The sequence below is a fragment of the Pelodiscus sinensis genome, chromosome 19, assembly GCF_049634645.1.
Source record: "Pelodiscus sinensis isolate JC-2024 chromosome 19, ASM4963464v1, whole genome shotgun sequence".
Classification (NCBI taxonomy): Eukaryota; Metazoa; Chordata; order Testudines; family Trionychidae; genus Pelodiscus; species Pelodiscus sinensis.
In genome coordinates, this window is record NC_134729.1 from 3,367,318 (window position 1) to 3,393,008 (window position 25,691).

At 64.4% G+C, this 25,691-nt stretch overlaps 1 protein-coding gene across 8 annotated transcripts; it reads left to right on the forward strand.

Annotated features, from left to right (window-relative positions):
* Positions 1-839: 839 nt before the first annotated feature.
* STAT6 (signal transducer and activator of transcription 6) lies at positions 840-25,691 on the forward strand. Of its 8 annotated transcripts, XM_075901815.1 has the most exons (23): positions 840-1,149; positions 3,031-3,326; positions 7,052-7,183; positions 8,579-8,717; positions 13,210-13,293; positions 13,889-14,027; positions 16,309-16,370; positions 16,564-16,712; positions 16,931-17,062; positions 17,770-17,958; positions 18,049-18,136; positions 19,331-19,453; positions 19,774-19,866; positions 20,312-20,518; positions 20,599-20,693; positions 21,205-21,341; positions 22,347-22,493; positions 22,615-22,684; positions 23,235-23,363; positions 23,720-23,794; positions 24,005-24,097; positions 24,503-24,649; positions 24,737-25,691. In XM_075901815.1, the coding sequence occupies exons 2-23, from the start codon at positions 3,319-3,321 to the stop codon at positions 24,861-24,863; spliced, it is 2,565 nt and encodes an 854-aa protein (XP_075757930.1). In that variant the 5' UTR covers positions 840-1,149; positions 3,031-3,318; the 3' UTR covers positions 24,864-25,691. The 8 variants fall into 8 exon arrangements, with proteins under 8 accessions (XP_075757930.1, XP_075757932.1, XP_075757933.1 ...); XM_075901817.1 differs by lacking the exon at positions 3,031-3,326 and having other exon boundaries at positions 841-1,149; XM_075901818.1 differs by lacking the exons at positions 840-1,149; positions 3,031-3,326 and adding an exon at positions 5,001-5,869.

A 25,691-nucleotide genomic window follows, 5' to 3' on the forward strand; every position in this document is an offset into this window, starting at 1 on the left:
GGGAGCGAGGGTCCCCGGCCGGGGTGGGGGCAGGGGCTGCGGGGCGGGAGCGAGGGGCACTGGCCGGGGGAGGGGGCAGGGGCTGCGGGGCAGGAGCGAGGGGCACTGGCCGGGGAGGGGCAGGGGCTGCGGGGCGGGAGCGAGGGGCACCGGCCGGGGAGGGGGCAGGGGCTGCGGGGCGGGAGCGAGGGGCACCGGCCGGGGAGGGGGCAGGAGCTGCGGGGCGGGAGCGAGGGTCCCCGGCCGGGGTGGGGGCAGGGGCTGCAGGGCGGGGAGCGAGGGGCACCAGCCGGGGTGGGGGCAGGGGCTGCGGGGTGGGAGCGAGGGCACAGGCCGGGGTGGGGGCAGGGGCTGCGGGACGGGAGCGAGGGGCACTGGCCGGGGTGGGGGCAGGGGCTGCGGGGCGGGAGCGAGGGGCACAGGCCGGGGAGGGGGCAGGGGCTGCGGGGCGGGAGCGAGGGGCACTGGCCGGGGTGGGGGGAGGGGCTGCGGGGTGGGAGCGAGGGGCACCGGCCGGGGTGGGGGGAGGGGCTGCGGGGTGGGAGCGAGGGGCACTGGCCGGGGGTGGGGGCAGGGGCTGCGGGGCGGGAGCGAGGGGCACAGGCTGGGGTGGGGGCAGGGGCTGCAGGGTGGGAGCGAGGGTCCCCGGCAGGGCTGGGGGCCTGGCCGGCAGGGGCTGCAGAGCAGACGTGTGCTGGCGGAGCGGGAGCAGGGGAGTCCCGGCCACCCTCCAGCTCCGGCCAGTCCTGGGTCCAGCCCTGCCGGGGGCGTGGGGGGGGGGCACGGGCCGGGGGAGCCAGAGGCCGCGGCGCGCAGGGCTCCAGCCGCAGCCAGGCGCCGCAGACGGCCCGGGTGCGACCCGCCCTCCCCAGGCCTCCTCCCTCTTCCTGCCGTGGGTTACTTTCAGTTACAGTGCAGAGGCTCTGATGTCAGCCTGCGAGAGCCTCTCCCGCACCAATCGTCACTTGGCGCCCCGTCCAGCCCTGCCAAGCCGGAAACCCCACGGCGAGCGCCCCACGGGGAGCGGGCGGGGGGCCGAGAAGCCCTGAGCCCGGCCCGCCAGCCCCCGGCCCCTCTGGGGCAGGATGGATTAAACAGACGCGGCCGCTGGCAGCAACGTCTACAGCTTGGCACGGGGCTGGCCACAAGGTAACGGCGAGGCTGGACAAACGCGCCCCACCTCCCCCCCCGGGAATGGGGCTGGGGGCCGGGCCATCTAGGCACCCAGGGACCAGCTGGCGGGAGGGGGAGGGAGGGGATCCGCTCTCCCAGCTGGGCTCGCTCGGGCCACCATGTGCCCCAGGAACGGGCTTGAGGCCTGGCCAGGAATGAGGGTCCCTCCCCGCCCCCCGGCTACCTGCCCAGGCAGGAGCCACGGCTGCCTTTAAAATCTGCAGCCTGCTGAGGAAGTTGGCTGCTTCCTTCCAGGCATCCTGCCAGCTGGGCAGCCCGGAGGCCTGACAGCGAGCGAGGGAGGAAGCCCTGGTGTTGCTGTTTTGTTGACCAGTATTACCCGGACTCGAAGGCTGTTGCCCCAGCCCGGGGCCGCAATGCCACTGAGTTTAGAGGGAGTGGGGACTAGTGGTTAGAGCAAGGGCTGGGCGCCAGGACTCCTGGGTTCTCTCTCCAGCCCTGGAGTGGCTCTCTCCTCAGCTCCAGCTGGAGGTGGGGCAGGGAGCCAGGACCCAAGCTTGACCACCCAGGAGCCGTACAGCTGGACGAGTCTCTCTGGAGTTCCCAGCCGGGGAGGGGGTGCAGCAGGATAAATAAACCAAAAGGGGGAGGGGGGTCCGGCCCTTTAAGGGAAGTCACTCTCTCACTCCTGACCATGGAAAGAAGGGATTCTGGGACTTGGAGTCCAGGGAGCCCATGGGTGTGGCCTGCAGTGCATGCTGGAAAGGGAGCAGGGCTATAAAAGAGCTCCCTTTGGGATGCTCAGGCAAAGCCAAGAGAAGGGACAAGTGTAGGTGTCAGGAGTAGGGCCTCTTGGGAGGCTGTGGCCCTTCCCCAGCTTGCATGGCTCTGGCCGATAGGGGAGGGGGCTAGCTGTTGTCCCCCCCCACCTGCCCCGAGCGCTAGGTACCCGCTGCTGTGCAGGTCTGAGCCCCCTTTCCAGAGGCCTTGCAGGGGGATGCTGGGCGGTGGGGGGCAGGACTGCTGCAGCGTGGGGGACAACCCCAGTCCCGAGCCGGTGTCTATAGGGGGAAAACCAGGCCTCCCTCACCCAGCGGGTGGGGAGGGGAGCAGGGCCGTGTGCTTTCAGAGCTAGAGGACCATATGCTTTCCTGCCATCCCCCGCCTCCCTGTGTGCCCCCCCCCCCGAACTGAGCTCCCTTCCCGCAGGGGGGGCCCAGAGGCGAGCGACTCAGGAATGCCCCTGAGGAGGGCGTGCACAGGAAATCCGCAGTGCGTGCTGCCCCCCCTCCGGTGGCTTAGGGTAGCTACAAAAAGAGGAAGGCCGGGGAGCGGGAGAAAGTGGAGAGGGAGGAAAAGTGGCCGCAGCTCCTGGCGGAAGCCGAGTTTGTCTCTGCGTATCCGGCCCTCTTTTCCATCTCCGTGGGATGGGGTATCCCCCTGCCCCCGCCCCCCGCCCCCGAAAGTGGCAGCCCCCAGCTGGCAGGCGCGCCGGAGAGTGGCTGGACGGCGCTTTCCCACGGTCCCCCTGAGGGTATCCCCTTCCCGGCGCTCCTCATGCGCCTCCCAGAGAGAGATCCGTGCCCCCGCCCGCCTCCGGGGGAGGCCGGTCCCTCGCAGTCCGGGGGGAGTTTCAGGCCGGTCAAGGCGTGGCTGATGGGAAATTCTCTGCCGGGGCAGCGTGGAGCAAGAGGAATGTGGCTGGGTAGGGCTCCGGGAGTGAGGGGGAGAGGAGCAGGCCAAAGACTGGATGCTGGGTTGTGATGCAATCTAAGGGGCCAGGCCGGATCCGGCAGGGAGGTTTGGGGAGACCAAGGGTCACCTGAGGCCTGGTGGGGAGAGGCTCTTTGCTCTGACTTGATGCCTGTGCACCCCACTCTGCCCCCACTTTTCCAGGCAAACAGGGGAGGGGAGGCTGCAAGGAGAACACCCAAGGGGCTTTTCTGCTCCTTGGAATCTCCCCCACGGAGCCACGGAGAATCCAGGGAAGAATCGGGAGCAGCTTCCGGGCCTTTGTTTTCACAAGCGCCCCTGCACGTTCGCGCTGCTGCGGCGCCTCGTGAAACGCAATCGTCTGTCCTTCCTCAGCCCTAGGCAGGGAGTTCGTAGCCCTTGTTCCCATTAGTCCCCGGACGAGGGTCATGTCAGGTCGTCGTGAGAAATCCTGCCCGGCGTGATGAAATCATGTGTCGGTGAGTTCTGCAGGCTCACCAGTGTGTGTTCAAACCACGGTGGCTGTGCTGTGCGTGGGGGCCCCTGTGGCTCCCAAAGTCCCCCGTGATTCTACGGCTGCAAACCGCCCTGCCCTTCCCGTGGGCGAAAGACCAAGCTCCACCGAGCGTCAGACACGGGTGGGGTCAACTGGGGAAGCCCCGTTCTCTCTCGCTCTGAATCGGCAGAGCTTTCACTGGCATGCGAACTGTAGCTTGTGGCTTCCCGTCTGCCACACGCCCGGGCAAGGGGGGTAGGAACCTGCCAGCCTGAGAGAGGGGGGTTGGCTTGGCAGCTTTCAGATGGCTTGTATGCCTTGAAATCTGAGCCGCGTGGGACCTGAGCCGGCTTGGAGAGAGAAACTGAGGCTGTGAGAGGCGGAGTCATGGGAGGCAGGTGGTGGAGCTGGGACTGATCTCCTGGACTCTACCCCTTGGGCATTCCTTCCGCCACGAGTTTGAAATCTCTGCCGGCTTCTCGCCACCAAGAACAAAAGCCGCACGGGGTGGGCGGACCCTGGCTCAGCCGCGGACCCTGGCTCAGCCCCGGTCCCGAGCAGAGAAGCTGCTAGGTTGGGAACCAGGGCCGCACGGGACCCTCGGAGTCACGCGGCTGGTGGGTGGGGAAGGGCCCAGCGGGGGCGCAGCCGTCAGTACAACCCTTTCCTCGCGGTGCCGGTGCCTTCCTGCCCCACAGGGGTTGGGGGGGGAAGCAGGGGAGCGGGTCGGCTCCTGCCTCTTCTTGCCAGGAAATGACAGAGCAGGTCATGAGTAACCGCAAACAGCTGGGCTGTTGCCTCCAGTGCTGGGACCGGCCTCCGCTTCCCACTGCCTATGACTAAGTAGAAAGCCCACGGAGGCCTCCCTACTTCCCCGGTGGGGCCTCGCCTCCTCCCTCCTTCCCCTGAAGGGTCCGGGAATACCTGCTGCCCAGGGGAGAGGAAAGGGGTCACCTTGGCAGCTGCCAGTCTCCAGAAAGGGTCCTGCCGAGCCGGTAGCAGCCAGCTAAGACTGCAACCGTCGGCACGGACCCCCAGCCCAGCCGCACGGACCCCCAGCCCAGCCGCACGGACCCCCAGCCCAGCCGCACGGACCCCCAGCCCAGCCGCACGGGCCCCGCGCCGCGTCTACACACCCGCAGCCCCGCCGGAGCTGGGAAACCGGCAGCAGCACGCTGGGCACGCAGACAGCGCCGTGGGCGGCCGATTTGCCCCGAAAGCCACCGAGGGGTAGCCGGGGGTGGGGGGTAACTGCCCAGATCGGAGCTGATGCAGGATAGGAGCTGCCGATTCCTGCCTGCTGCTGGTGGGAGGCCTGGTCTGCTGTGTGGCCCCGGGTGCCAGGCGGGAGGCGGGATTTCAGGAGCTCCGGAGGGGCTCAGAAGCCACGGGTGAGGGGCCCGGCGCCTCTTTCCGGTAATGGCACTTCTGAGTTGGCCTGGCCTCCAGCCCCGAAACGTGGTTATCACCTGCCCGGGTGGACTTGATCCGCAGGCCCGGCTGAGCAGCCCCGACACACCCCAGGGGACTCTGTCTCCCGGGGGGGGGGCCTGAGGGGGCGGGGCAAAGGGGCGTGGTTGGGCCGCACGTGCCGAGGAATCAGAGCGTCTCCAGGGTGAAAGTCGTTGGGGGGGGGGGGGGAATTCACACCCCGCTTCACGGAGCCGGTCCGGCTCTGAAGGGCCACCCACGGGGAGCCGGCTTTGTCGTCCCCCCACCCCCGCCAGCGCCTCCCTTCGCAGGCCTGGCTGTAGCTTTTGAGACCTGGGGCTCCCAGCAAACTCAGGCCGGGGCCGGTTCTGCTCGGGTCCTATTTTCCCCCCAGCAGGGTCCATGTTCAGCCGTGCTCTGCAAGGGGGTGGAGATCGCTGGGGTGACCCCGCGGGTGTTTACCAGCGTGAGCTGGCTCCCTTCCCATGGGCGTGGGGAGACTGGAGTTATCTGGCAATGCTGCATTTGGGCCAGGATCCACAGTCAAAAATTAACCCATTCCAGGCCCCCCAGAGCTGTTGCCGGCTTAGGATGGGGAGAGGACGGAGCCCTGTCGATTTCAGAGGGCCCGGTGAGGGGCCTGGGTTTGTTTCTTCCCTTCGTGGCTTCGCCGCATTCTGCCGCCCCCGGCCGCGGGCGGGCAAAGTGGGTGGTGCCCACTGGCAGCTGAGAACCCTTTTCCATCTGCGCCACGCGAGTGGAAGGGGAGGAAAAAAAAGGCCTTGGGTGTTTGCCATCCGTCACGCAAACCCACTTCCCCAAGCAGGCGGCTTTGGTTTGCTTTCGCCGAGGGGCCGCTGCGTGTTGTCAGCCGGGGCTGGTTTCCTGGCCTGGCCCGCGAGGCCTCCGCAAACGCCGGCTCGCCTCCGACTTTGCCTCCGGGATTGTTTGGAGCCGTCTCTAGGGCTCAAGCTTCACTCCTGAGCTTGGATCCAGAGGGAGCCGGCTCCTGCCAGCGTCTCTGCGCTCCGCCTCCTTTCCGAGCAGAGACGTGCAAAGATCGGGCTGCAGGGGAAGACGCGGGGAGGCCAGCGTGTGAGCAAACTGGAGCGGCTCTATGGAAACCCAGGGCAGGGAGGGGGAGGCGGCTATATAAGACCTGGCCTGAAATGTTTCTCGCTTGCAAACGGTGGGTCCTGGCGGGATTTGCCGGCTGGACCCAGGAGCAGAACGTGTCCCGTTTCCAGACTCTGGAAGGACTAAGGTGGCACAAGGAATGCAAGACGGGAGCGGATCTTTGATCTGTCTGTCTCCGCCAGGAAGCAGATATGGGGCACGGGGGGAGGGGAAGTTTCTTCCTGACCTCTAAGAGTTAGGGGGCAGCATTTGTCCTGGAGCATGAGAGTTTACGACCTTCCCATTACAGCTCTTGGTCTAGAAACGTCCGTGTGTTCCCACTTGCCAGGACATCCCGTGCCAGTGAATCCCACCCGCCGTTTGTTAAGCGTTGCTGAGATGGTGGGGGGCAGGGGGCAGCAGGCTCCCCAGGAGGAGGGGGGCGTGCACGCTGAGGTGGAGAAGGGAGAGGCGATGCCAGGGAGGGAGGTGGGGCGGGCACAACAGGCTTTGGAAATGACGGAAAGGGTGGCCAAGCAGAGACTGCGTGCTTTGCTGCTGAACGGGCAAGCTGGGGGTGTGCGGCTCTCAGGCCACATGCTCCAACTCCCTCTGCCTAGACTTTAAACCTGTCCTCAGTACTTCTCTGCCCCCTCCCGAGCACCAGCCTGTAAGATATTTATCTCCATACAAACAACCCTGCCCCATGAGGCTGTGTATTCTCCCTGTTGTAGAAATGGGAAACTGAGGCACATCACCACCACCCCCCCCCCCCACCCCCCACCGCACAGAGCAGGGAATTGAACCGGGCTCTAGCAGCATAACCACCGGGCCACCTGTTCTTTCCCCGTCCCTTGTCCCTGACACGTGGGACGATAATGATGCTGATCTCTTCTCTTCAGTGGCACTGCTCCCCTCCTCCCATTTATGGATGGGGAAACTGAGGCATGAGGCAGAGCCGCAACTTGCGAAGGCCCCGCAGAAGACCAGCAGCTGAGTGGGAGCCAGAGCCCAGGTTTCCGGAGGCCTAGTTCAGGGCTCTCTCCACTAGTCCACATTGCTCTTTCCGGGGTCCCCGAGGGAGAAGCCAGGTAGCTTGCAGGGAAGGTTTGGGGGGTTAACGGCGGCTGGCTCACGTGGTCCTCTCCTGCCTATTTTTAGCCCCGTAGGCGGCAAGATGTCCCTGTGGAGCCTCGTCTCTGCCCTGCCTCCGGAGCATGTCAGCGGCCTCTACGGAGAATTCCCAGGCAGCCTGCGCGGGCTCCTGGCCGACTGGCTGGAAAACCAGCCCTGGTGAGCGCCGAGCACCTGTCCCGGGCGCCCCGCCGAGGGGCAGGACCCACAACCTGCCCCGCCCTGCTCCCTCTCCCCTCCCCTCCGCTCCCTGCCCTGCCCCCCACTCCCCGCCCTGCTCCCTCTCCCCTCCCCTCCGCTCCCTGCCCTGCCCCCCACTCCCGCCCTGCTCCCTCTCCCCTCCCCTCCGCTCCCTGCCCTGCCTCCCCACCCCCACCCTGCTCCCTCTCCCCTCCCCTCCGCTCCCTGCCCTGCCCCCCACTCCCGCCCTGCTCCCTCTCCCCTCCCCTCCGCTCCCTGCCTGGCCCCCACTCCCGCCCTGCTCCCTCTCCCCTCCCCTCCGCTCCCTGCCCTGCCTCCCCACCCCCGCCCTGCTCCCTCTCCAGCCCCCTCCTCTCCTGTCCCGCTCCTCCTCCCCTCCCGCTCCCTCACCTGCCCTGCTCCTCTCCCCTCCGCTCCCTGCCCCCCCACTCCCGCCCTGCTCCCTCTCCCCTCCGCTCCCTGCCCCCCTCCACTCTCGCCCTGCTCCCTCTCCAGCCCCCTCCTCTCCCGCCCCCGCTCCCTCCCCCACCCTGCACCCTCTCCCCTCCGCTCCCTCCCCTGCTTTTTCCCCTGCCCCCCTACTCCCACCCTGCTCCCTCTCCAGCCCCCTCCTCTCCCATCCCGCCCCGCTCCCTTCCCCGCCCCCGCCCGCTCCCTCTCCCCTCCCTCTCTCCCCCACCCTGCTCCCTCTCCCTCTCCCATCCTCTCCTTTCCCTGCCCACCCCACTCCTGCCCTGCTCCTCTCCAGCCCCCTCCTCTGCTGCCCCACCCCGCTCCCTCCCCCGCCCTGCTCCCTCTCCCATTCCCCTCTGCTCCCTCCCCTGCCCCCCCATTCCCACCCTGCTCCCTCTCCAGCCCCCTCCTCTTCCGCCCTGCCCCGTTCCCTCCCCCGCCCTGCTCCCTCTCCCCTCCACACCCTCCCCTGCCCTCCCACTCCTGCCCTGCTCCCTCTCCAGCTCCTCCTCTCCTGCCCCACCCCGCTCCCTCCCCCACCCTGCACCCTCTCCCCTCCGCTCCCTCCCCTGCCCCCCTCCACTGCTGCCCTGCTTCCCCTCCCGCTTCGTCCCCCGCCCTCCTCTCCACTCCCTCCCTCACCCCCTCCCTCCACTCCCCCTCCCTCCACTCCTTCCCCTGCCCCACTCACTCTCCCGCACTGCTCTCCTCCCCTGCCCCACTTGTTGTTCTTTCCTCTTGGAGGAACCAAGCCGCAGCTCCGGCTCCTAAAATCCCCAAACAGGCCCTGAACATCGGGAGCAGTTTGAAGACCGTCCCGGCCTGGTGGGAGGAGGTGGGGGGGGGGAGTCTGGGCCGTTTGCAGCCGTTCCTCTCACCCGCGCTTCCCTCCGCCGCCAGGGAGTTCCTCACGGGCACCGACGCGTTCTGCACCAGCGCGGCCAACGCGCTGCTCTCTGCCATGGTGGAGAAGCTCCGCAGCCTGACGGGTGGCAACAGGCAGCCATGTCAGGTCCTGCAACACATCAATAACCTGGAGGTAGGCCCGGGACGGGGGTGCGGGGCAGGGGACTCCCAGGGGTGGGGGGGCACCTTGCCAGGGCTAGGAGCATGTCACGTAGCAATGGGACACGGGAACACAGTCCTCAGCCTGGGTGCCGGGGTGAACCCCTTGGGGCATCCGCCCCCCCCCCAGGCCTGTTCGCTGACAGCTTGGGACTTGCCTCTGCGGCGCCTCCTGCTGGCTGCTCTGGGGGATTCGTTCTTCAGCCCGCAGGGCGCCTCCTTCCGCCCCCGGCCTCACTCCGACGCCCCAGTTCTGGACTCACGGCGCCACGGCGCCCCTTCAGGCTGCTGCCCTCTGGCCGTGCCCGCGCCAGTGTCTCTCGGCCGCCTGCCGGGGGTTTGGTGGTAGGCCTTCCGTCTCAGGAGCCAGCCACAGTCTGCATGAGCCACGCCTTGGTGGCCAAGTGGGATGCAAGAGGTTGGGAGGGCACCCAGGCCCGCTTGCGACTCTGGGTCCCGACCCAGGGACCCTCTGGTGGCTGCCTTGTCATAGAATCCCAGGGTGGGAAGAGACCTCAGGAGTCATCGAGTGCAGCCCCCTGCCCAAGGCAGGACCAACCCAACTCAATCACCCAGCCAGGGCTTTGTCAAGCCGGGACTTAAACACCCCTAGGATGGAGACTCCACCCCCTCCCTAGGGAACCCAGCCCAGCGCTTCCCACCCGCCTAGGGAAAGAGTTTCTCCTAATATCCAACCTAGACCTCCCCCACTGCAACTTGAGACCATGGCTCCTCGTTCTGCCCCCTGCCCCCCCTGAGAACAGCCTCTCTCCATCCTCTTTGGAACCCCCCTTCAGGGAGTTGAAGGCTGCTCTCAAATCCCCCTCACTCTTCGCTTCTGCAGACTAAACAAACCCAAATCCCTCAGCCTCTCCTCGTAGGTCATGTGCTCCAGCCCCCAAATCATTTTGTCGCCCTCCGCTGGATCCTCTCCAATGCGTCCACATCCTTTCTAGAGTGGGGGGCCCAGAACTGGACACAATACTCCAGATGTGGCCTCGCCAGAGCCGAATAAAGGGGAATAATGATTTCTCTGGATCTGCTGGCACTGCTCCTCCTAACGCTCCCCAATATGCCGTTAGCCTTCCTGGCTACAAGGGCGCCCTGTTGACTCCTGTCCAGCTTCCCATCCACCGGATCCCCCAGGTCCTTTTCTGCAGAACTGCTGCTCAGCCGTTCGGTCCCCAGCCTGTCACGATGCTTGGGAATCTTCCGTCCCACGGGCGGGACTCTGCACCGCTCTTGTTCCCGGGACGCTTCCCCTGCGGCCCCTTTACACCCTCCTGGCCCTTGTGGCAAGGCCACAGCCTTTCAGCCTTTCTTGCCCCGCCGAGCCTGCTTTCCCAAAGGGGCGTCTCTGGGAGCCAGGTCCTGCACCATCCCTGGTCAGGGCCCAACTGCCTAGGCTCTGCTGAGCAGCTCCTTTTATACAGGCCTGCCCCGGCAAGCTACACCCCTGATTGGCCCATTGAAAGCCTTTGGGCTCTCCCCTCCCCCGCCGCTTGCATTAACCCCTTCCTGCCAGTGTGGCGCAGCCGCCCTAGCACACAGCTGTCGGGTGGGCCTGCCTGTCTTGCATGCGGTGAGACTGCAAGGTCTCAGCTCAGATCCAAACAGGGCAGGTACTTTCCAGCCTGAGCCCCTGAGCAAAGGTGTTCTCTCCAGGCACAGGTACGAGCCAGAGGACCCCGGCCACGGAGGACCAATATGGAGTTAGGTTTATTTTGGTCCCAGATACCATTTCACGCTCACCTCGGCCCTCCTTGCAGCATCGAATATTACAACCCCGGGGCAATTTTTTGCATCCCTTGAACCTTCCCCCACCACGCTCCACCCGCAATGACTTTTTCGGGCAGGGCAAATATATTTTTCATGTCTTTTGCATTTTGAGCGACCCCTCTTTTTCTTTTTAACGAGTGTCAATGTTTCGGTAAAAAGTTGTGGGATTTTTGATTGACTTTTGATTTAAAATGGCGGGGAGGGGATAGGGAGGTTGGCGTTCAAACCCCAAAGTGGGGACGTGTTTTTTACTGAAAACCTTTTGCTCTTTCATTGCTCAGATGGCATCTTGTTTTTTTCCCCCTTCAGGAAAGTTAAAAAAATAAAATCTTTGGAAATTTTCCCAGCAAAAAAAAATCGTGGATGCTTTTTGGATCTGCTCTACTAAATACAAAGAAGGATTAAATCTTAGATCAATGTGTCTGAGTCTCTGTTGATTTAATCATTTTTCCTGGTACAAATTTATGCCATCGGGCACTTTGCCCAAACACATATGCCCGAACTTTCTTTACAGGACTAAAAATATTGGCACTCTCTGTTAAACTCTTTTTGTAATTCCATGCTAACACCAGAATCTTTGGTGCTAGTCGCTTAAAATCACAGCTGCTGTGTACCCCAACTTGGAACCATCATACCAAACTCCTCTGTTTTGATTTTTAGCTTGTTTGGAACATTCACAGAGGATCAGAATAGCTTCTTGTGCTTCTTGTAACCCACTGGAGCATGGGAGGGATTTTAATTGAAATCCTGTTTGGGCCAAAACCACCAAGACCTTAGAACGGCAGCTGTTTATGACAAAGGGGATCCTTTCACCCAATCTTCCACTTTGAAAACTTGCCAAAAAGACAAGGTTTTGGATTTTTTTTCCCTCGCACTTCATAACAAAGTTTTTTAGGGGGGAGTTGTGACTTTTCGCTATTTTGTACAACCCGAGAAAGGTATCGATGTAAAAAGTGAAAATCGAAAGAAAACATTTTCAAACGGTTGAAACAAAACCTTTCATAGAATCATAGAGCTGAAAGAGACCTCAGAAGGCCATCAAATCCAGCCCCCTGCCATAGGCAGGACCAATCCCAATTAAACCAACCCTGCCAGGGCTTTGTCAAGCCGAGACTTAAACACCTCTAGGGATGGAGACTCCACTGCTTCCCTAGGGAACCCATCCCAGTGCTTCACCACCCTCCTAGGGAAACAGTTTTTCCTAATATCCACCACCACAACTTGAGACCATTGCTCCTTGTTCTGTCATCTGTCACATACTGAGAACAGCCTCTCTCCAGCCTCTTGGAACCTCCCTTCAGGAAGTTGAAGGCTGCTATTTAATCCCCCCTCACTCTTCTCTTCTGCAGACTTAACAAACCCAAATCCCTCAGCCTCTCCTCATAGGTCATATGCTCCAGCCCCCTCATCATTTTGGTTGCCTTCCGCTGGACCCTCTCCAATGCATCCACATCCTTCCTGTAATTGGGGGCCCAGCACTGGACCCAATACTCCAGATGTGGCCTCGCCAGAGCCGAGTTAAGAGAATAATCACATCTCTGGATCGACTGGCAATGCCCCTCTTAATGCAACCTACTATGCCATTGTGATAGAAATGTAGCCGTGTTAGTCTGGTGCAGCTGAAACAAAATACAGGGCTATGTAGCACTTTAAAGACTAACAAAGTGGTTTATTAGGTGATGAGCTTTCGTGGGCCAGACCCACTTCCTCAGATCAAATAGTGGAAGAAAATAGTCACAACCATATATACCGAAGGATACAATTAAAAAAATGAACACATATGAAAAGGACAAATCACATTTCAGAACAGGAGGAGGATGCAGGGGGGGGGGGGAAGGTAAATGTCTGTGAGCTAATGGTAGTAGAAGTGATAATTGGGGAAGCTATCTTTGTAATGGGTAAGATAGTTAGTATCTTTGTTGAGACCGATGCATAGAGTGTCGAATTTTAGCATGAATGACAGTTCAGAGGATTCCCTTTCAAGTGCAGATTTAAAAGGCTTCTGAAGCAGGATGCAGGTAATTAAGTCGTTGAGACAGTGTCCTTTCTGGTTGAAATGGCAAGAAACTGTTTTTTCTTTGGGATCCTGTCTAATATCTGTTTTGTGGGCATTGTCCTTTGGCGAAGTGTCTGAGACGTTTGTCCAATGTACAAAGCACATGATAGCATACATTATATATGCCATTAGCCTTCTTGGCTACACTTTCAATTGAGCCAAGCCATTTTCTTTTTCTGGATTATTGGGTGGCAAAAATGTGCCAAGAGTTTGAATTTGCATCCCATTTTTGAGTGGGGGGCGGGGGGGGGAGAGAATTCTAAAATCTCACACTTTTGTGGGACAGGAAAACTATTTCTCATCCGACACCTAACCAACCCCACTTAATCTGAGAGCTGCCTTTGAACCGACAGAGGTCAAACCTTGAGTCTTTGCTGTGTTCTAGTCTAGTGGCCCTCCTACCCTCCTTGTTAGGGTGAGCTACTGGGGAGGCGAAGATCCGTGGGCTCGTGGCTGCGGGTATAACCTGCAGCCACGGAATTCTCCACTCACGCCTATAAGCAGGGCAGCACATGCTGATTTGCACCAGTTTGCACGTGTGTGGAGGAGGCCACAGGAGGCTGGAGACTGGGGGAGCATGGATATTCTCCTGCTATTCATGCTAACGGCGTCCCCTCCGTGCCCGTTACAGAACACGTTTCGGAGGGACCCGCTGCGGTTGGTGGGAATCGTGAAAGGAATTCTGGAGGGCGAGAGGGCGGCTTTGCTCAAACAGGTCAGTGACTCACCTGAAGGGGCGTTCCCTGGAGCTGCACGTGCACACACGCGCACGTGCAAACGCCCACGTGCACGCCTCCAGCCCCTCCTACCCAGCAATTGCACTTTGTCCTTCGTCCCAACCTACAGCCTTCCCCCACCTCGCTGCAGCTAGCAGCATCTGCTGACCTGTGTTTGGCCAGGGAGGATTAGGGCCCTAGACAGGGGGTGCGTATGGCAGTCAGCCCCACTGGTCTGCTGTCAGATGGCAGGAGTAGGGCTCTGTGCCGTGGGATTTCCCAGGGGATTGTGGGGGCCCAGCTACAGAGATGCTGTTTGGATCACATTGGCCCAGAGATCTCGCGGCTGGTGCTACGTGGGTCTCGCTGCCACGGCTCGGGCCATGCGGTGTGTGGGCGGTTTGCCCCCCTCTGGGTAAATGAGCCCCTCCCCGGCGGTTCTGTATCCTCCCGCTGGGGGGCTGCCATCCTAGGGAAGTGCATGACGCCACGGCATCTGAATGAGAAGAGATGCGGCTCCGGGTCTCCCCCCGCAGCGGGCCTGATGGGGGGGCCTGGGCTGATGTATAACACCCCCCGTTGCTGCTTCCCTAGGATCGCCACTTGCCGCTCAGCTTCCACCGCCGGCAGGAGGAGCTGAAGTTTGGATTGGACCTGCAGAGGCTGCAGCACCGCGTGGGGGAGATCCAGGCGCTCCAGGAGCGGTGGAAGCAGATGGCAGAGGGGATCAGAGGTGAGAGGCTCTAGGAGGGGCTGGCAGGGGATTGGAGGGACAGGTGGGAGGGGCTGCAGGTGTACAAAGGAATGGAATTAAAGAAGGGCTGGCAGGGGGTTGCAGGGACAGGTGGGGGGGCCAGAGGTGTGCAGGGGGGTGGGGTTAAAGGAAGGTAATTGAAGGATGGGTGGGAGGGACTGCACATGTGCAGAGGGGGTGGAGCTAAAGAAGGGCTGGCAGGGGATTGGAGGGACAGGTGGGAGGGGCCAGAGGTGTGCAGGGGGGTGGGGTTAAAGGAAGGTTATTGAAGGATGGGTGGGAGGGACTGCACATGTGCAGAGGGGGTGGAGCTAAAGAAGGGCTGGCAGGGGATTGGAGGGACAGGTGGGAGGGGCCAGAGGTGTGCAGGGGGGTGGGGTTAAAGGAAGGTTATTGAAGGATGGGTGGGAGGGACTGCACATGTGCAGAGGGGGTGGAGCTAAAGAAGGGCTGGCAGGGGATTGGAGGGACAGGTGGGTGGGACTAGAGGTGTGCAGAGGGGCGGGGTTAAAGGAAGGTAATTGAAGGATGGGTGGGAGGGACTGCACATGTGCTGAGGGGGCGGAGCTAAAGAAGGGCTGGCAGGGGATTGGAGGGACAGGTGGGTGGGGTTATGGGCATGCAGATGGGGTGGAGTTAAAGAAGGATTAACAGGAGATTGGAGGGACAGGTGGGAGGGGCTGCAGGTGTGCAAAGGGGGTGGAGTTGGGGGCTACACATGGACCCAGCCAGGTTCTAGACTCCAGACCCTGACAGGCACCCTAGTGACCAGGCTAATTATGCAGTTGCCATGGTAATGGCCCAAGAGGCCCCACCCACCCCATCTGGCCCCGGGCTGGGTTTGTTCCCTCCACAGCTCGCTCTGCCCGGGTCCAAACATGCCCCCAGCCCAGCCCCTGCTCCCCTGGCCCACTCCAGCGCCACACAAGGAGACGGGGGCTCCCCCAGCCTCCCTCAGCTTCTCTTTCCTGGCCCTCGGACTCCATCTCCCCGCAGTCCCCCTCCCCCCCATGCACCTCCCCTCCCCAAGCTGGGAGCTGTGGGGCAGACATGCCCCGCCACGGTGCCTCCTGCTGGTAGTGCTGGGAATAGCTCTCGCCAGCCCACGGGGCACCTCCCTCTGCCTGGTGTCTCCCCTCTCACCCCGTTCTCCCGTGCCAGACCCACGGCGCTCCCAAACCTCTTCAAGGCTCTGCCCTCCAGCAGCGCCCGCTGCAGTGTCTCTCAGACCCCTTCCGGGGGGGGGGCTATCAGTCTCTGCACTCAGGGGTCCTCCCCTCCCAGGGAACCCCCAGTTCCCCTGTACCCGCCTTGCCTCCGTGAGCCACCGCCCATCTTCACTAGCCCCTGCCTGAGGGCAAGAGGCAGCCTGACATGGCCACTCAGCACTGGCAAGGGAGTGGGGACTTGTCTCTCTGCAGCCCAGTATCCTCAGGGCGCCCCAGCTCTGCCTGCCTTCCCCCAGCCCTGCTCCATCTCAGGAAGCCCCCAGTTTCCCCTGGCACCCCGGTCCCGCCTGCCTCCCAAAGCTCTTAACCCAGCCCCCCGCTGGGCCCTAATGAGCGATATCAGCTTCAGCCTTAGACTTTGCTGGGTTTGCTGGGTTTTAGCCTTAAAGAGCCAGTGTGGGGCAGGTGCCCCATCACACCCCCACCCCAACACACAAGGGGCTTGGAGAGTGGAGGGCCTCAATCTCTTGGTGGGGGGGGGGGGCTTTCCCCTGCATAGGGATGCCAGATAGCTTCACAAAAAAATCCCAAACAGGCAGGGAAAAATTGTTTGAGCCAAGAAAAAAAAAAGGCACCGTGCCTTTAAATTTCCTCTCTCCCTCCCACCCTCGCGGACGCCGCCAGCTCTCTGTCCAAAGAAAACAGAAATACTGGACATTTTACACGTCTCTTTTTTTTACCGGATGGAAGGCCAAAATACCGAACTGTCAGGGCGAAAACCGGACACCTGGCAAGCCTACCCCTGCAGTCAACCCCCCCATCTTCCCTGCCCTCATCTCGCCCTTCCGAGTAAGCTCACCAGCTCAGCCCTGAGCTGGGTATCACAGGCCGGTGCTGGAGACCCAAGCCAGGGACCGGAGCCGACAGCCAGATCTGCCTCTGGGCTGGAGAACTGCTTCCGTCTCCTCTCCCCTGCTCCAGGCCCCCGGTACCCGCCCTGAGTGGGTGGGGGAGGGGGGGTACAGAAGCAGCTGCTTTTCTGTGGACACGCATGGGTATTAACCAGGCCTTTGTCACACCCCTTCCCACAGCCTGTCGGCAGCCAAATCTGCAGGAGTCCCCGCTGAAGACAGAGGGGAAACTCCAGGGGAACGTGAGTAAGGAAGGCTGGGGCGGAGGGTGACCGGGGGGCGGACTGACAGGTGAGTGCAGATGCCATGGTAGGGAGGGGGGATGCAAAGTGACCCCATATCCGCAGAGAGGCACTCTCGTCAGGGCTCAGCTGCAGCGAGGGGGAGGACAGGCCTGCCCACCCCCGCCAACCTGCCCATCCTGTCTCACCCCAGGATCTGCCCGCTCTCCTGCTGGGGACCGTGAAGGAGCTGGAAGGTGCCAAAGTGCAGGTGCTGAACAGGCTGCACATCTGGAAGCGGCAGCAGCAGCTGGCGGGGAACGGGGCTGTGTTTGAGGAGAACCTGGCGCCACTCCAAAAGAGGTGAGCCTGGGGACAGGAGCAGGAGGGGCACAGGGACTCTGGGGGCTCCCCTCTCCCTCCCAGCACTGACAACCCTTGGCTGCGCTCTGACTGCTGGTGGGTGCGGTGGGATCTGCACCGCTGTCTTGCCTGCGTGGGGCTGGGAACCACAGACCAGGCTCCCGGCCCAGCACCCTGGTCGGCTCAGACGTGTCCCCACCCGGCTGCTTTCTTGGCAGGTGTGAGAGTCTGGTGGACATTTATTTCCAGCTGCAGCAGCTGGTGGCAGCGGCTGGCGGGGAGCTGGGCTCCGACCTGCTCTCCCGGCTCCTGGAGAGACTCAACGCAGTGCTGAGCGCCCTGGTGGAAAGGTACCGCAGGGCAGGGCCCTGGCTGGGGGCAGCAGCGCTCCTGGGGGGCTCAGAGGGGCTGCTGCAGCAGAGGGGGACTGGACTTGAGGGCTCCCCTCTGGGCCGGAGTCTGCTTGGCCCTTTTGTGAAGGTGAAGAGACAGGAGCAAAGCACTTCCCAGGCTCCTCCAAGGGGATAGTGACAATGTGCCCCCCACTCGAACCACCAGCCCCCACTGTCCTCCCAGAGCTGGGGGAAGAACCCCGGAACCCTGGCTCCAGTCCACCTGAACCACTAGGCCCCACTCCCGTCCCAGAGCCAGAAATAGAACCCAGGTGCCCCGGGTCCCAACCCACCTATTCTAACCACTAGACCCCCCCCCCCCCCCCCCCACACACACACACACCTGCCCGGAGCTGGGGGAAGAACTCAGGTCTCCTGGCTCTCAGCAACCTTCCTGCTCTAACCTCTAGGCCCCACTCCCTTCCCAGAGCCAGAAATGGAACCCAGGAGTCCCGGCTCCCAGCCCGCTGCACTGACCATCCCACCTTGCTCCTCCCCAGCCAGGAGGGTGAATGGGGAGATGGGGGGGCTCGGTGGGGAACGGGAGGAGGAGGAAGTTGGGAGGCTGATCCTGAGGGGCCGAGGAGTCTGGGATGGGACCCTCAGCTCCTGCCTCGGTGGAGGGACCCGCCGGCTCCCGGTCAAGCCCGTGACCCTCCCCCCAGCTCCTTCCTGGTGGAGAAGCAGCCGCCCCAGGTGCTGAAGACCCAGACCAAGTTCCAGGCCAGCGTGCGCTTCCTGCTGGGCCCCCGGCTGCTTCAGGCCTCCACCAAGCCCCAGCTGGTCAAGGCCGACATGGTGACGGAGAAGCAGGCGCGGGAGCTGGCGCTCGGCGGCTCCGGCACCCCGCTCAGGTGAGACAGCCCTGCGGGGGCGGCAGAGCGGGAAAGGGCGACCCCTCGTCTGTTAGCCCCTCGCTGACCGCCCTCCCCCTCCCCGCACAGCGAAAGCACCGGGGAGATCGTGCACAACACAGTCGCCCTGGAGACCAACAGCGCCAGCGCCGCGTCCTCCGCCACCTTCAAGAACATGGTGAGTCGGGTGCCCCCCCCAAAGCTGGCGGCAACGAGCCGAGTTGGGAGCCGGGGTTGGGGCCCGAGGGCCAACAGGGTGTGACGGCGCGTCGGGGGCCCCCGACCCTGCACCGCCGTCCGCAGCCAGACGTGACCCTCCGCCGGCCAGGAGTCGAAGGGTTTATTGCTTCTCAGCTGGGTGTGGACACAGGAGCCAGGGCAGCGCCTCAGTGCTCCTTGGGGCAGGGGCTTCACCCCCTTCCTTGGTCTAAAACATCCTCCTTAGCCTAGCCCAGACTCAGCTCCCCGGCCCTACCCCCAGCCTGGGGACAGTCCCGGGGAACAGGGTTGTTATCGGCTCAGGCCAGGTGCCTGGGCCGATCCACATGGGGAGTGAGTCGGTGGGAATCGCACATAGCAACACAGCCAGGTGGGGACACTGGGTTACAAAGCAGACAGCCCCCCCACTACGTCACACAGGGGCAGTTTGGGGGAAGGGAGAAGCAGAGGAGGGCTGCGGGGCCTGAGTGAGGGGCACCGGCAGGGCTGGGGGGCAGGGACTCTGGGTTGGAAGTGAGGGGCACCGGCAGGGGGGCAGAGCTGGGCTGGCAGGGACCGGGGGGGTGGCAATTAGGGGCACTGGCAGGGCAGGGAGGCAGGGCTGGGCTGGCAGGGGCTGCAGGGCGGGAGTGAGGGGCACCAGCAGGGCTGGGGGGCAGGGAGCTGCAGGGCGGGAGTGAGGGGCACCAGCAGGGCAGGGGGGCAGGGAGCTGCAGGGCGGGAGTGAGGGGTACCGGCAGGGCAGGGGGGCAGGGAGCTGCAGGGCGGGAGTGAGGGGCACCAGCAGGGCAGGGGGGCAGGGAGCTGCAGGGCAGGAGTGAGGGGTACCGGCAGGGCAGGGAGCTGCAGGGCGGGAGTGAGGGGCACCGGCAGGGCTGGGGGCAGGGAGCTGCAGGGCGGGAGTGAGGGGCACCGGCAGGGCTGGGGGGCAGGGAGCTGCAGGGCGAGAGTGAGGGGTACCGGCAGGGCAGGGGGGCAGGGAGCTGCAGGGCGGGAGTGAGGGGCACCAGCAGGGCAGGGGGGCAGGGAGCTGCAGGGCGGGAGTGAGGGGCACCGGCAGGGCTGGGGGCAGGGAGCTGCAGTAACGCCCAGGGAAGATGCTGGGGCCCTGTCTCTCCAGCCCGGCTGTGACTCTCTCTCTCTGTCCTGGCAGCTGCTGAAGAAGATCAAGCGCTGCGAGCGCAAGGGCTCCGAGTCGGTGACGGAGGAGAAATGTGCCGTGCTCTTCAGCACCGACGTGACCTTGGGCTCCGGCAGCCAGACCTTCCACCTGCAGGTCTGGGGCTGGCGCTCTGAGGCAGGGTGGCTCCTGGCTCCCAGCCCTGTCCCTGGGCCCTGGGGGGGGGGGGGGGTGTCCCGGCCAGGCTGCCTGGATCCGTTTGCATCCGGGGCTGGAACTCGGCTCCGCCCTCCAAGGTCATGGGCCAAGCCCTGGGGCTCTTGGAGATGCGGCCGCTGAGCTCTGCAGTCCCTGTGCCTGACCCGGTGCCCATTTGGGCGCCCGCTGGGCCATCCCCAGGCCCGATGCCACGGTGAGGGTGGGCACCGCTCCCCCTGCCCCGCCCCCACTCATGGGCTCTGTCCTCCTCTCTCCAGGCCCTGTCCCTGCCTATCGTGGTCATCGTGCACGGAAACCAAGACAACAACGCCAAGGCCACTGTGCTGTGGGACAACGCCTTCTCTGAACCCGTGAGCCCCGCAGGGACGGGAGGGCGGGGGGAGGGGTTTGCTTCCGCCTCCTGTGGCCACAGCACGGAGCCAGGGAGTGGGGGCTAGTGGTTAGAGCAGGCAGCTGGGACTCCTGGGTTCTTTCCCTGGAGGTGGGGGTTAGAGGAGAGGGGCAGGGGTTCTTTAAATTACCAGCTTGGGGGGGGGGGGTGTCTAGTAGCTAAAGCGAGGGGGGCAGGGCTTTGGACCCAGACTACGATCCTTGTCTCGGGAGGGGAGTGGGGTCTAGTGGTTAAAGCCGGGACGTCTGCCCAGGACTCCTGGGTTCACCCCTCATTTGGCCTGGCTGCCCCCCACTCCATGTCCAGGATGGCTAATAAATGAAGCAGGAGGGTGGTGCCAGGGGCCCGAGGGGCTGGGCGGGCCTGGGGGCCTGGCCTGACCTGCCCTCCATGCCCTGGGGCAGGGCCGGGTCCCGTTCGTGGTGGCGGAGCGGGTGCCGTGGGAGAAGATGTGCGAGACCCTCAACCTGCGGTTCATGGCGGAGGTGCAGACCAGCAAGGGGCTGCTGCCGGAGCATTACTTCTTCCTGGCCCAGAAGATCTTCAACACCAGCACGGCCAGCCCCGAGGACTTCCACAACCGCAGCGTCTCCTGGGCCCAGTTCAACAAGGTGAGGAGGGCGGGGCGGGCTGCGGGGGCAGGCTGCGCCCTCGGGGCCCGGCCTCACCCCCTCTCTGCGGCTGCCCACAGGAGATCCTGCCCGGCCGGGGATTCACCTTCTGGCAGTGGTTTGACGGAGTCCTCGACCTCACCAAGAGGTGCCTCAAAAGCTACTGGTCAGACAGGTGGGTGCCTCGGGGTCGCCCCGGGAAAGACTGAATTGGGGGAAGGGGGGGTGCAAGAATGGTAGAGCCAGGGAGAGAACCCTGGCTGGCAACCCGCTGCTCTCACCACTAGGCGCCGCTCCTTCCCGATGCTGGGGACCCAGGTGGTGTGGTCCCTGCCCTTCCCCCATGCTTTAACCACTAGACCACGCTGCCCTCCCCAAGCTAAGAAGAGAGTCCAAGAGTCCTGGCTCCGTGTCCCTTCTGCTCTAAGCACCCAACTCTACTCCCTTCTCAGCTGTGGGGAAAGAATACAGGCATCCTGACTCTGGGCCCCCCTTTTCCTCCCCCCGCCGCTCTAACCACTAGACTCCACCTCGCTCCCAGAGCTGAGGACAAAAGAACCCAGGTGTCCGGATTCACAGCCCCGCCCCTTGCTCAGTAAAACGGGAGGGGAGGGAGGCCCGAGAGAGGAGGTGGGGTGGAGCCGTGGCTGCAGCTTGCTCTCTGATCCATCTGTCTGTCCACCCAGGCTCATCATCGGCTTCATCAGCAAGCAGTACGTCAGCAAGCTGCTGGGCGCGGCGCCTGATGGGACCTTCCTGCTGCGCTTCAGTGACTCGGAGATCGGGGGCATCACCATTGCCCACGTCATCCGCGGCAAGGATGGTAGGAGGGGGCAGTGCTCATCCCCAGCCAGCAGGGGGTAATAGAGCTGGGGGGAGGGGCAGTGCTCAGCCCTAGCCAGCAGGGGGTGATAGAAGGGTAGTGAGGGGCAGTGCTCAGCCCCAGCCAGCAGGGGGCGATAGACGGGCGGTGAGGGGCAATGCTCAGCCCCAGCCAGCAGGGGGTGATAGAGCTGGGAGGGGCAGTGCTCAGCCCCAGCCAGCAGGGGGCGATAGAGCTGGGGGGGCAGTGCTCAGCCCCAGCCAGCAGGGGGTGATAGAGCTGGGAGGGGCAGTGCTCAGCCCCAGCCAGCAGGGGGCGATAGAGCTGGGGGGGCAGTGCTCAGCCCCAGCCAGCAGAGGGCAATAGAAGTGTGGTGAGGGACAGTGCTCAGCCCCAGCCAGCAGGGGGTGATAGAGCTGGGGGGGCAGTGCTCAGCCCCAGCCAGCAGGGGGCGATAGAGCTGGGGGGGCAGTGCTCAGCCCCAGCCAGCAGGGGGTGATAGAGCTGGGAGGGGCAGTGCTCAGCCCCAGCCAGCAGGTGGCGATAGAGCTGGGGGGGGGCAGTGCTCAGCCCCAACCAGCAGAGGGCAATAGAAGGGTGGTGAGGGACAGTGCTCAGCCCCAGCCAGCAGGGGGAGATAGAGTGGGGGGGGCAGTGCTCAGCCCCAGCCAGCAGGGGGAGATAGAGTGGGGGGGCAGTGCTCAGCCCCAGCCAGCAGGGGGCGATAGAGCTGGGGGGCAGTGCTCAGCCCCTGCCAGCAGGGGGCAATAGAAGGGTGGTGAGGGACAGTGCTCAGCCCCAGCCAGCAGGGGGCGATAGACGGGTGGTGAGGGGCAGTGCTCAGCCCCAGCCAGCAGGGGGCAATAGAAGGGGGGGCCGAGCTCAGCCCCACCAGCAGGGGGCGATAGAGCTGCTGGGGTGAGGTCCCGGGGAGCCCCCCAGCCATGGGGGGCGTCGTATCTGAGCCCAGGCACTGAGGCTGACCCTCTGCCCCCCTCCCCTTAGGCTCCGGCCAGGTGGAGAACATCCAGCCCTTCTCCGCCAAGGACCTCCACATCCGCTCCCTGGGCGACCGCATCCGGGACCTGGTCCAGCTCCGCAACCTGTATCCCGACAAGCCCAAGGACCAGGCCTTCGGGAGCCATTATAACAGTGAGTGTCCGGGGGTCCCTGGCCCTCCAGCGCCTTCCCCTGGGCCCTGCCCCCGCACAGACCCCCCCCTTCCCTGGGGTCGGCCGGGGGGGCCGTGTCTCACCCCTTCCTCTCCCCGCAGAGGAGCAGATGGGGAAGGACGGCCGCGGCTACGTCTCCACTGCCATCAAGATGACGGTGGAGAGCGAAAGGTAGGTCGGGGGGCGGGAACCTCCCTCCCCTGAGCCAGCCCCTCCCCCGTGCTGGGGGGCTGGTGCTCTTGGGGTCAGGTAGACAGCACGCAGCAATGGCCCAGCCCCTGCCTGGTTTTTCTGGGGGTCAACGCCCCCCCCCCCCCCCGCTCCCCGCAGCCCAAAAAGGTTCCCCACCCCCATCTAATCTTTTCCACCCTGGTACAGAATAAATTTTGTGTTGTGCACCGCGGCAGGTGCGACTGTGCACCACCAATAGAAACACCCCCACGGACGAGTCCCCCCCGACCCAGCCCTGCACCCGCCTGAATGGGGCTTGGGCAGACGGGCCCACAACTCCTGGGGCAGATCCCCCCCCCCCAAGCCTACTAAGTGACCCTCTGCCCGTTGGCACAGGACGTGCCAGGCAGCTGGGGGAGGTGTTCGGGGTGGGGGCAGAGAGGAGCTAGAGGGTGGGGCCTCGGGAAAGGGGGAGGAGCTTGTGCAGGGCCTTTGGGTGACACATGAAAGGCCACGCCCCCCCCGCTGCCACGGTGCTGTGTCTCTGCAGGGATCAGCTGCGGCTGTCCCAGGTGCCTCCTGAGGGCGTCCCTCCCCCAGCCCAGGGGCAAATATTCGACTTCCTGGGCCCCAGCCCCGAGCAGGCCAACCCGGTCCAGATGCTGCCCCCCGACATGCGGTAAGACACCCGCTCCGACCCCTTGCGCTTAGTACCTGCCCGGGCGACCGTCAGCCCCAGGAGGCGGGGCCAGTGGGTCGGGCTGCTGCCCCGTGCCCTTGGGGGTGGGGTGAAGCCAGGCTGGCTTGTGCCCCTGGCAGACCCTCGCTACGTGGCCCCGGCAAGAGGCCAGCGCCCCGCGGTGCCCAGCCCCGCAGGCTGGGGTTCAGCCTCTGCTTTCCAGTGTGGGGTTGCGTCCCGGGGCGATTAGAGCCGTGGGGCCCGCGGAGAATCCCCATAATGCTGGGGGGCTGTGGCCAGGGGGGGCCTGACCCTCGGGCCCGGCCCTAAGGCCCTGTGCGTCTGTTTGTCGCCAGCCCTGCCGGGTACCCTACCCCGATGGTCCTGCCCCCGTTCCACGAGAACATCCCTGCCACAGACCCATTCCACAGGTAAGCGCTGGGCCGGGGTGGAACTGGATTGGAACCGGCGTCTGCCGCAGCTCTCCTGTGCCCCATTCCCACCCCCCAGCTGAGGGGGGCTGGGTTTCACCGGCATCGCCCAGCCCCCGGGGAGGAAGGGGTTAAGGTCGCCTTCCCCGCAGCCCGACTGCCCCCCAGGGCCCTTTAACACCCTCCGCCCGGTTCTCGTCTTCGCTGCAGCCCCCCGACGTTGCTCCCCGTACCCGTGGGCACCACGGCCCCAGCGCTGCCCCTCTGCTCCGACAGCCCCTTCAGCAGCCCGCCGCTGGCACAGTAAGACACCGGCCCCCTGGGTCCCCACCCCTGCACAAGCCACTGCCTGCCCCCCAGCTCGGCCCCACGGCACAGTCCCCCACCCTGGGAGGAGACCGGAGCCAGAGTCCACGAGAGGGGAAAGGCCCCGGGGCCCATTTCCTGACCCCCAAGTCGGCCAGGCCCGGCCCTGGGGCCCGATAGGGACCAGCCCCAAGCCCCGCCCCGCCCCCCCAAGTCAGCCAGTCCCGGCCCTGGGGCCCGATAGGGACCGGCCCCAGGCCCCGCCCCCAAGTCGGCCAGTCCCGGCCCTGGGGCCCGATAGGGAGCAGCCCCAAGCCCCATTCCCCACCCCAGAGCCGTCCAGTCCCTGCCCAGCTGGAAGCTGGCACCCCCCCCCCCCACCGGCTGCTCCGTGCCTTGCAGGAATTTGCTTCCCTGGATGCCCCCGGGCTTGGGGGACCTGTCTCCCGAGCCCCATGACGAGGAGATGCCGGAAATCCCCCCCTGCTCCCTCTCCAGCCTCTTCTTGCCCTGCGAGACCCTCCTGCCACCCCCGCTGCTGCACCGGGGGTAAGTGCACGGGGAAGGGAGGGGGCGGGGGACGGGGCTGGGCCGCGGCTGCCCCCCCAACGCGCCTTCCTCTTCTCTCCCGGCCAGCGTGGGCGTCAACGTGGACCTGCCCTCGGAGGAGGAGATCGACCGGCTCCTGCAGGACGCGCAGATGGAGGAAGGGGCCCAGCCCTGCGGCTTCCCCGGCGACCCCATGGCCAACTCCAGCTGGTGACCGGGCCACGGGTCGCCCCCTACTGGACACGTGGAGAACGGCGCCCACCCCGGAGAGGCGTGGCCAGGGGCCACCACCCCTGCCGGACTCAGAACAGAGCTGTGGGTGGGTGGGTGGGTGCTGCGTGGGGGGGGCAGCGTGGCGGGGGGGCTGTCGGGGTCCCTCCCATCACCGCCTCATGCTAGCCACGTACAAACGCCACCCCCCCCCCAGACGCGCACATCCCCGGGCCTCAGCCCCCCGTAACCCCCCCACTCTGGGTTGTGCAGGGGGGGACCTCAAGTGGGAGGAGGGGTCCTTCCGGGTGGGGGCTCTCAAGTGGGAGGAGGGGTCCTGCCAAGGGGGGGGGGCTGTTCTAGGAAAGGGAGCCCGTCGGGGGTTGCTAGCCCTGAGGCTGGGGGAGGGCAGGCTGCCTGGGGAGGGGCGTGGGTGTTAGCACGTTGCCCTGGGTGAATGAACCCACCATCCATTGCTGCCGGTGCCCCTCACTTCCGACCCTGCACCCCCAGCCCCTCACTTCTGACCCCACAGCTGTTGCCAGCCCTGGGCTCCCCCTCAGCCCCTCATTCCCACGCCGGCAGCTGGTCAGGCTAGCTTCCCCCCCCCCACACATACACACCCCTCTCTCCTGACCCCTGGCAGCCTAACCCTGCCCCCCCTGTATTGCCCCGGGCTCTCCCCTCCATTCGCTGGCACCCGCCCCCTCTGTGACGCCCCCCGCCCCATCCCACGGACCCCCACCTGGCAGCCAGGGAGTAGGGAGGGGGAAGAGATTAAGCCATAAAATAAAGTTTTATTCCAAAATAACAAAATAAATAATCTACTGTA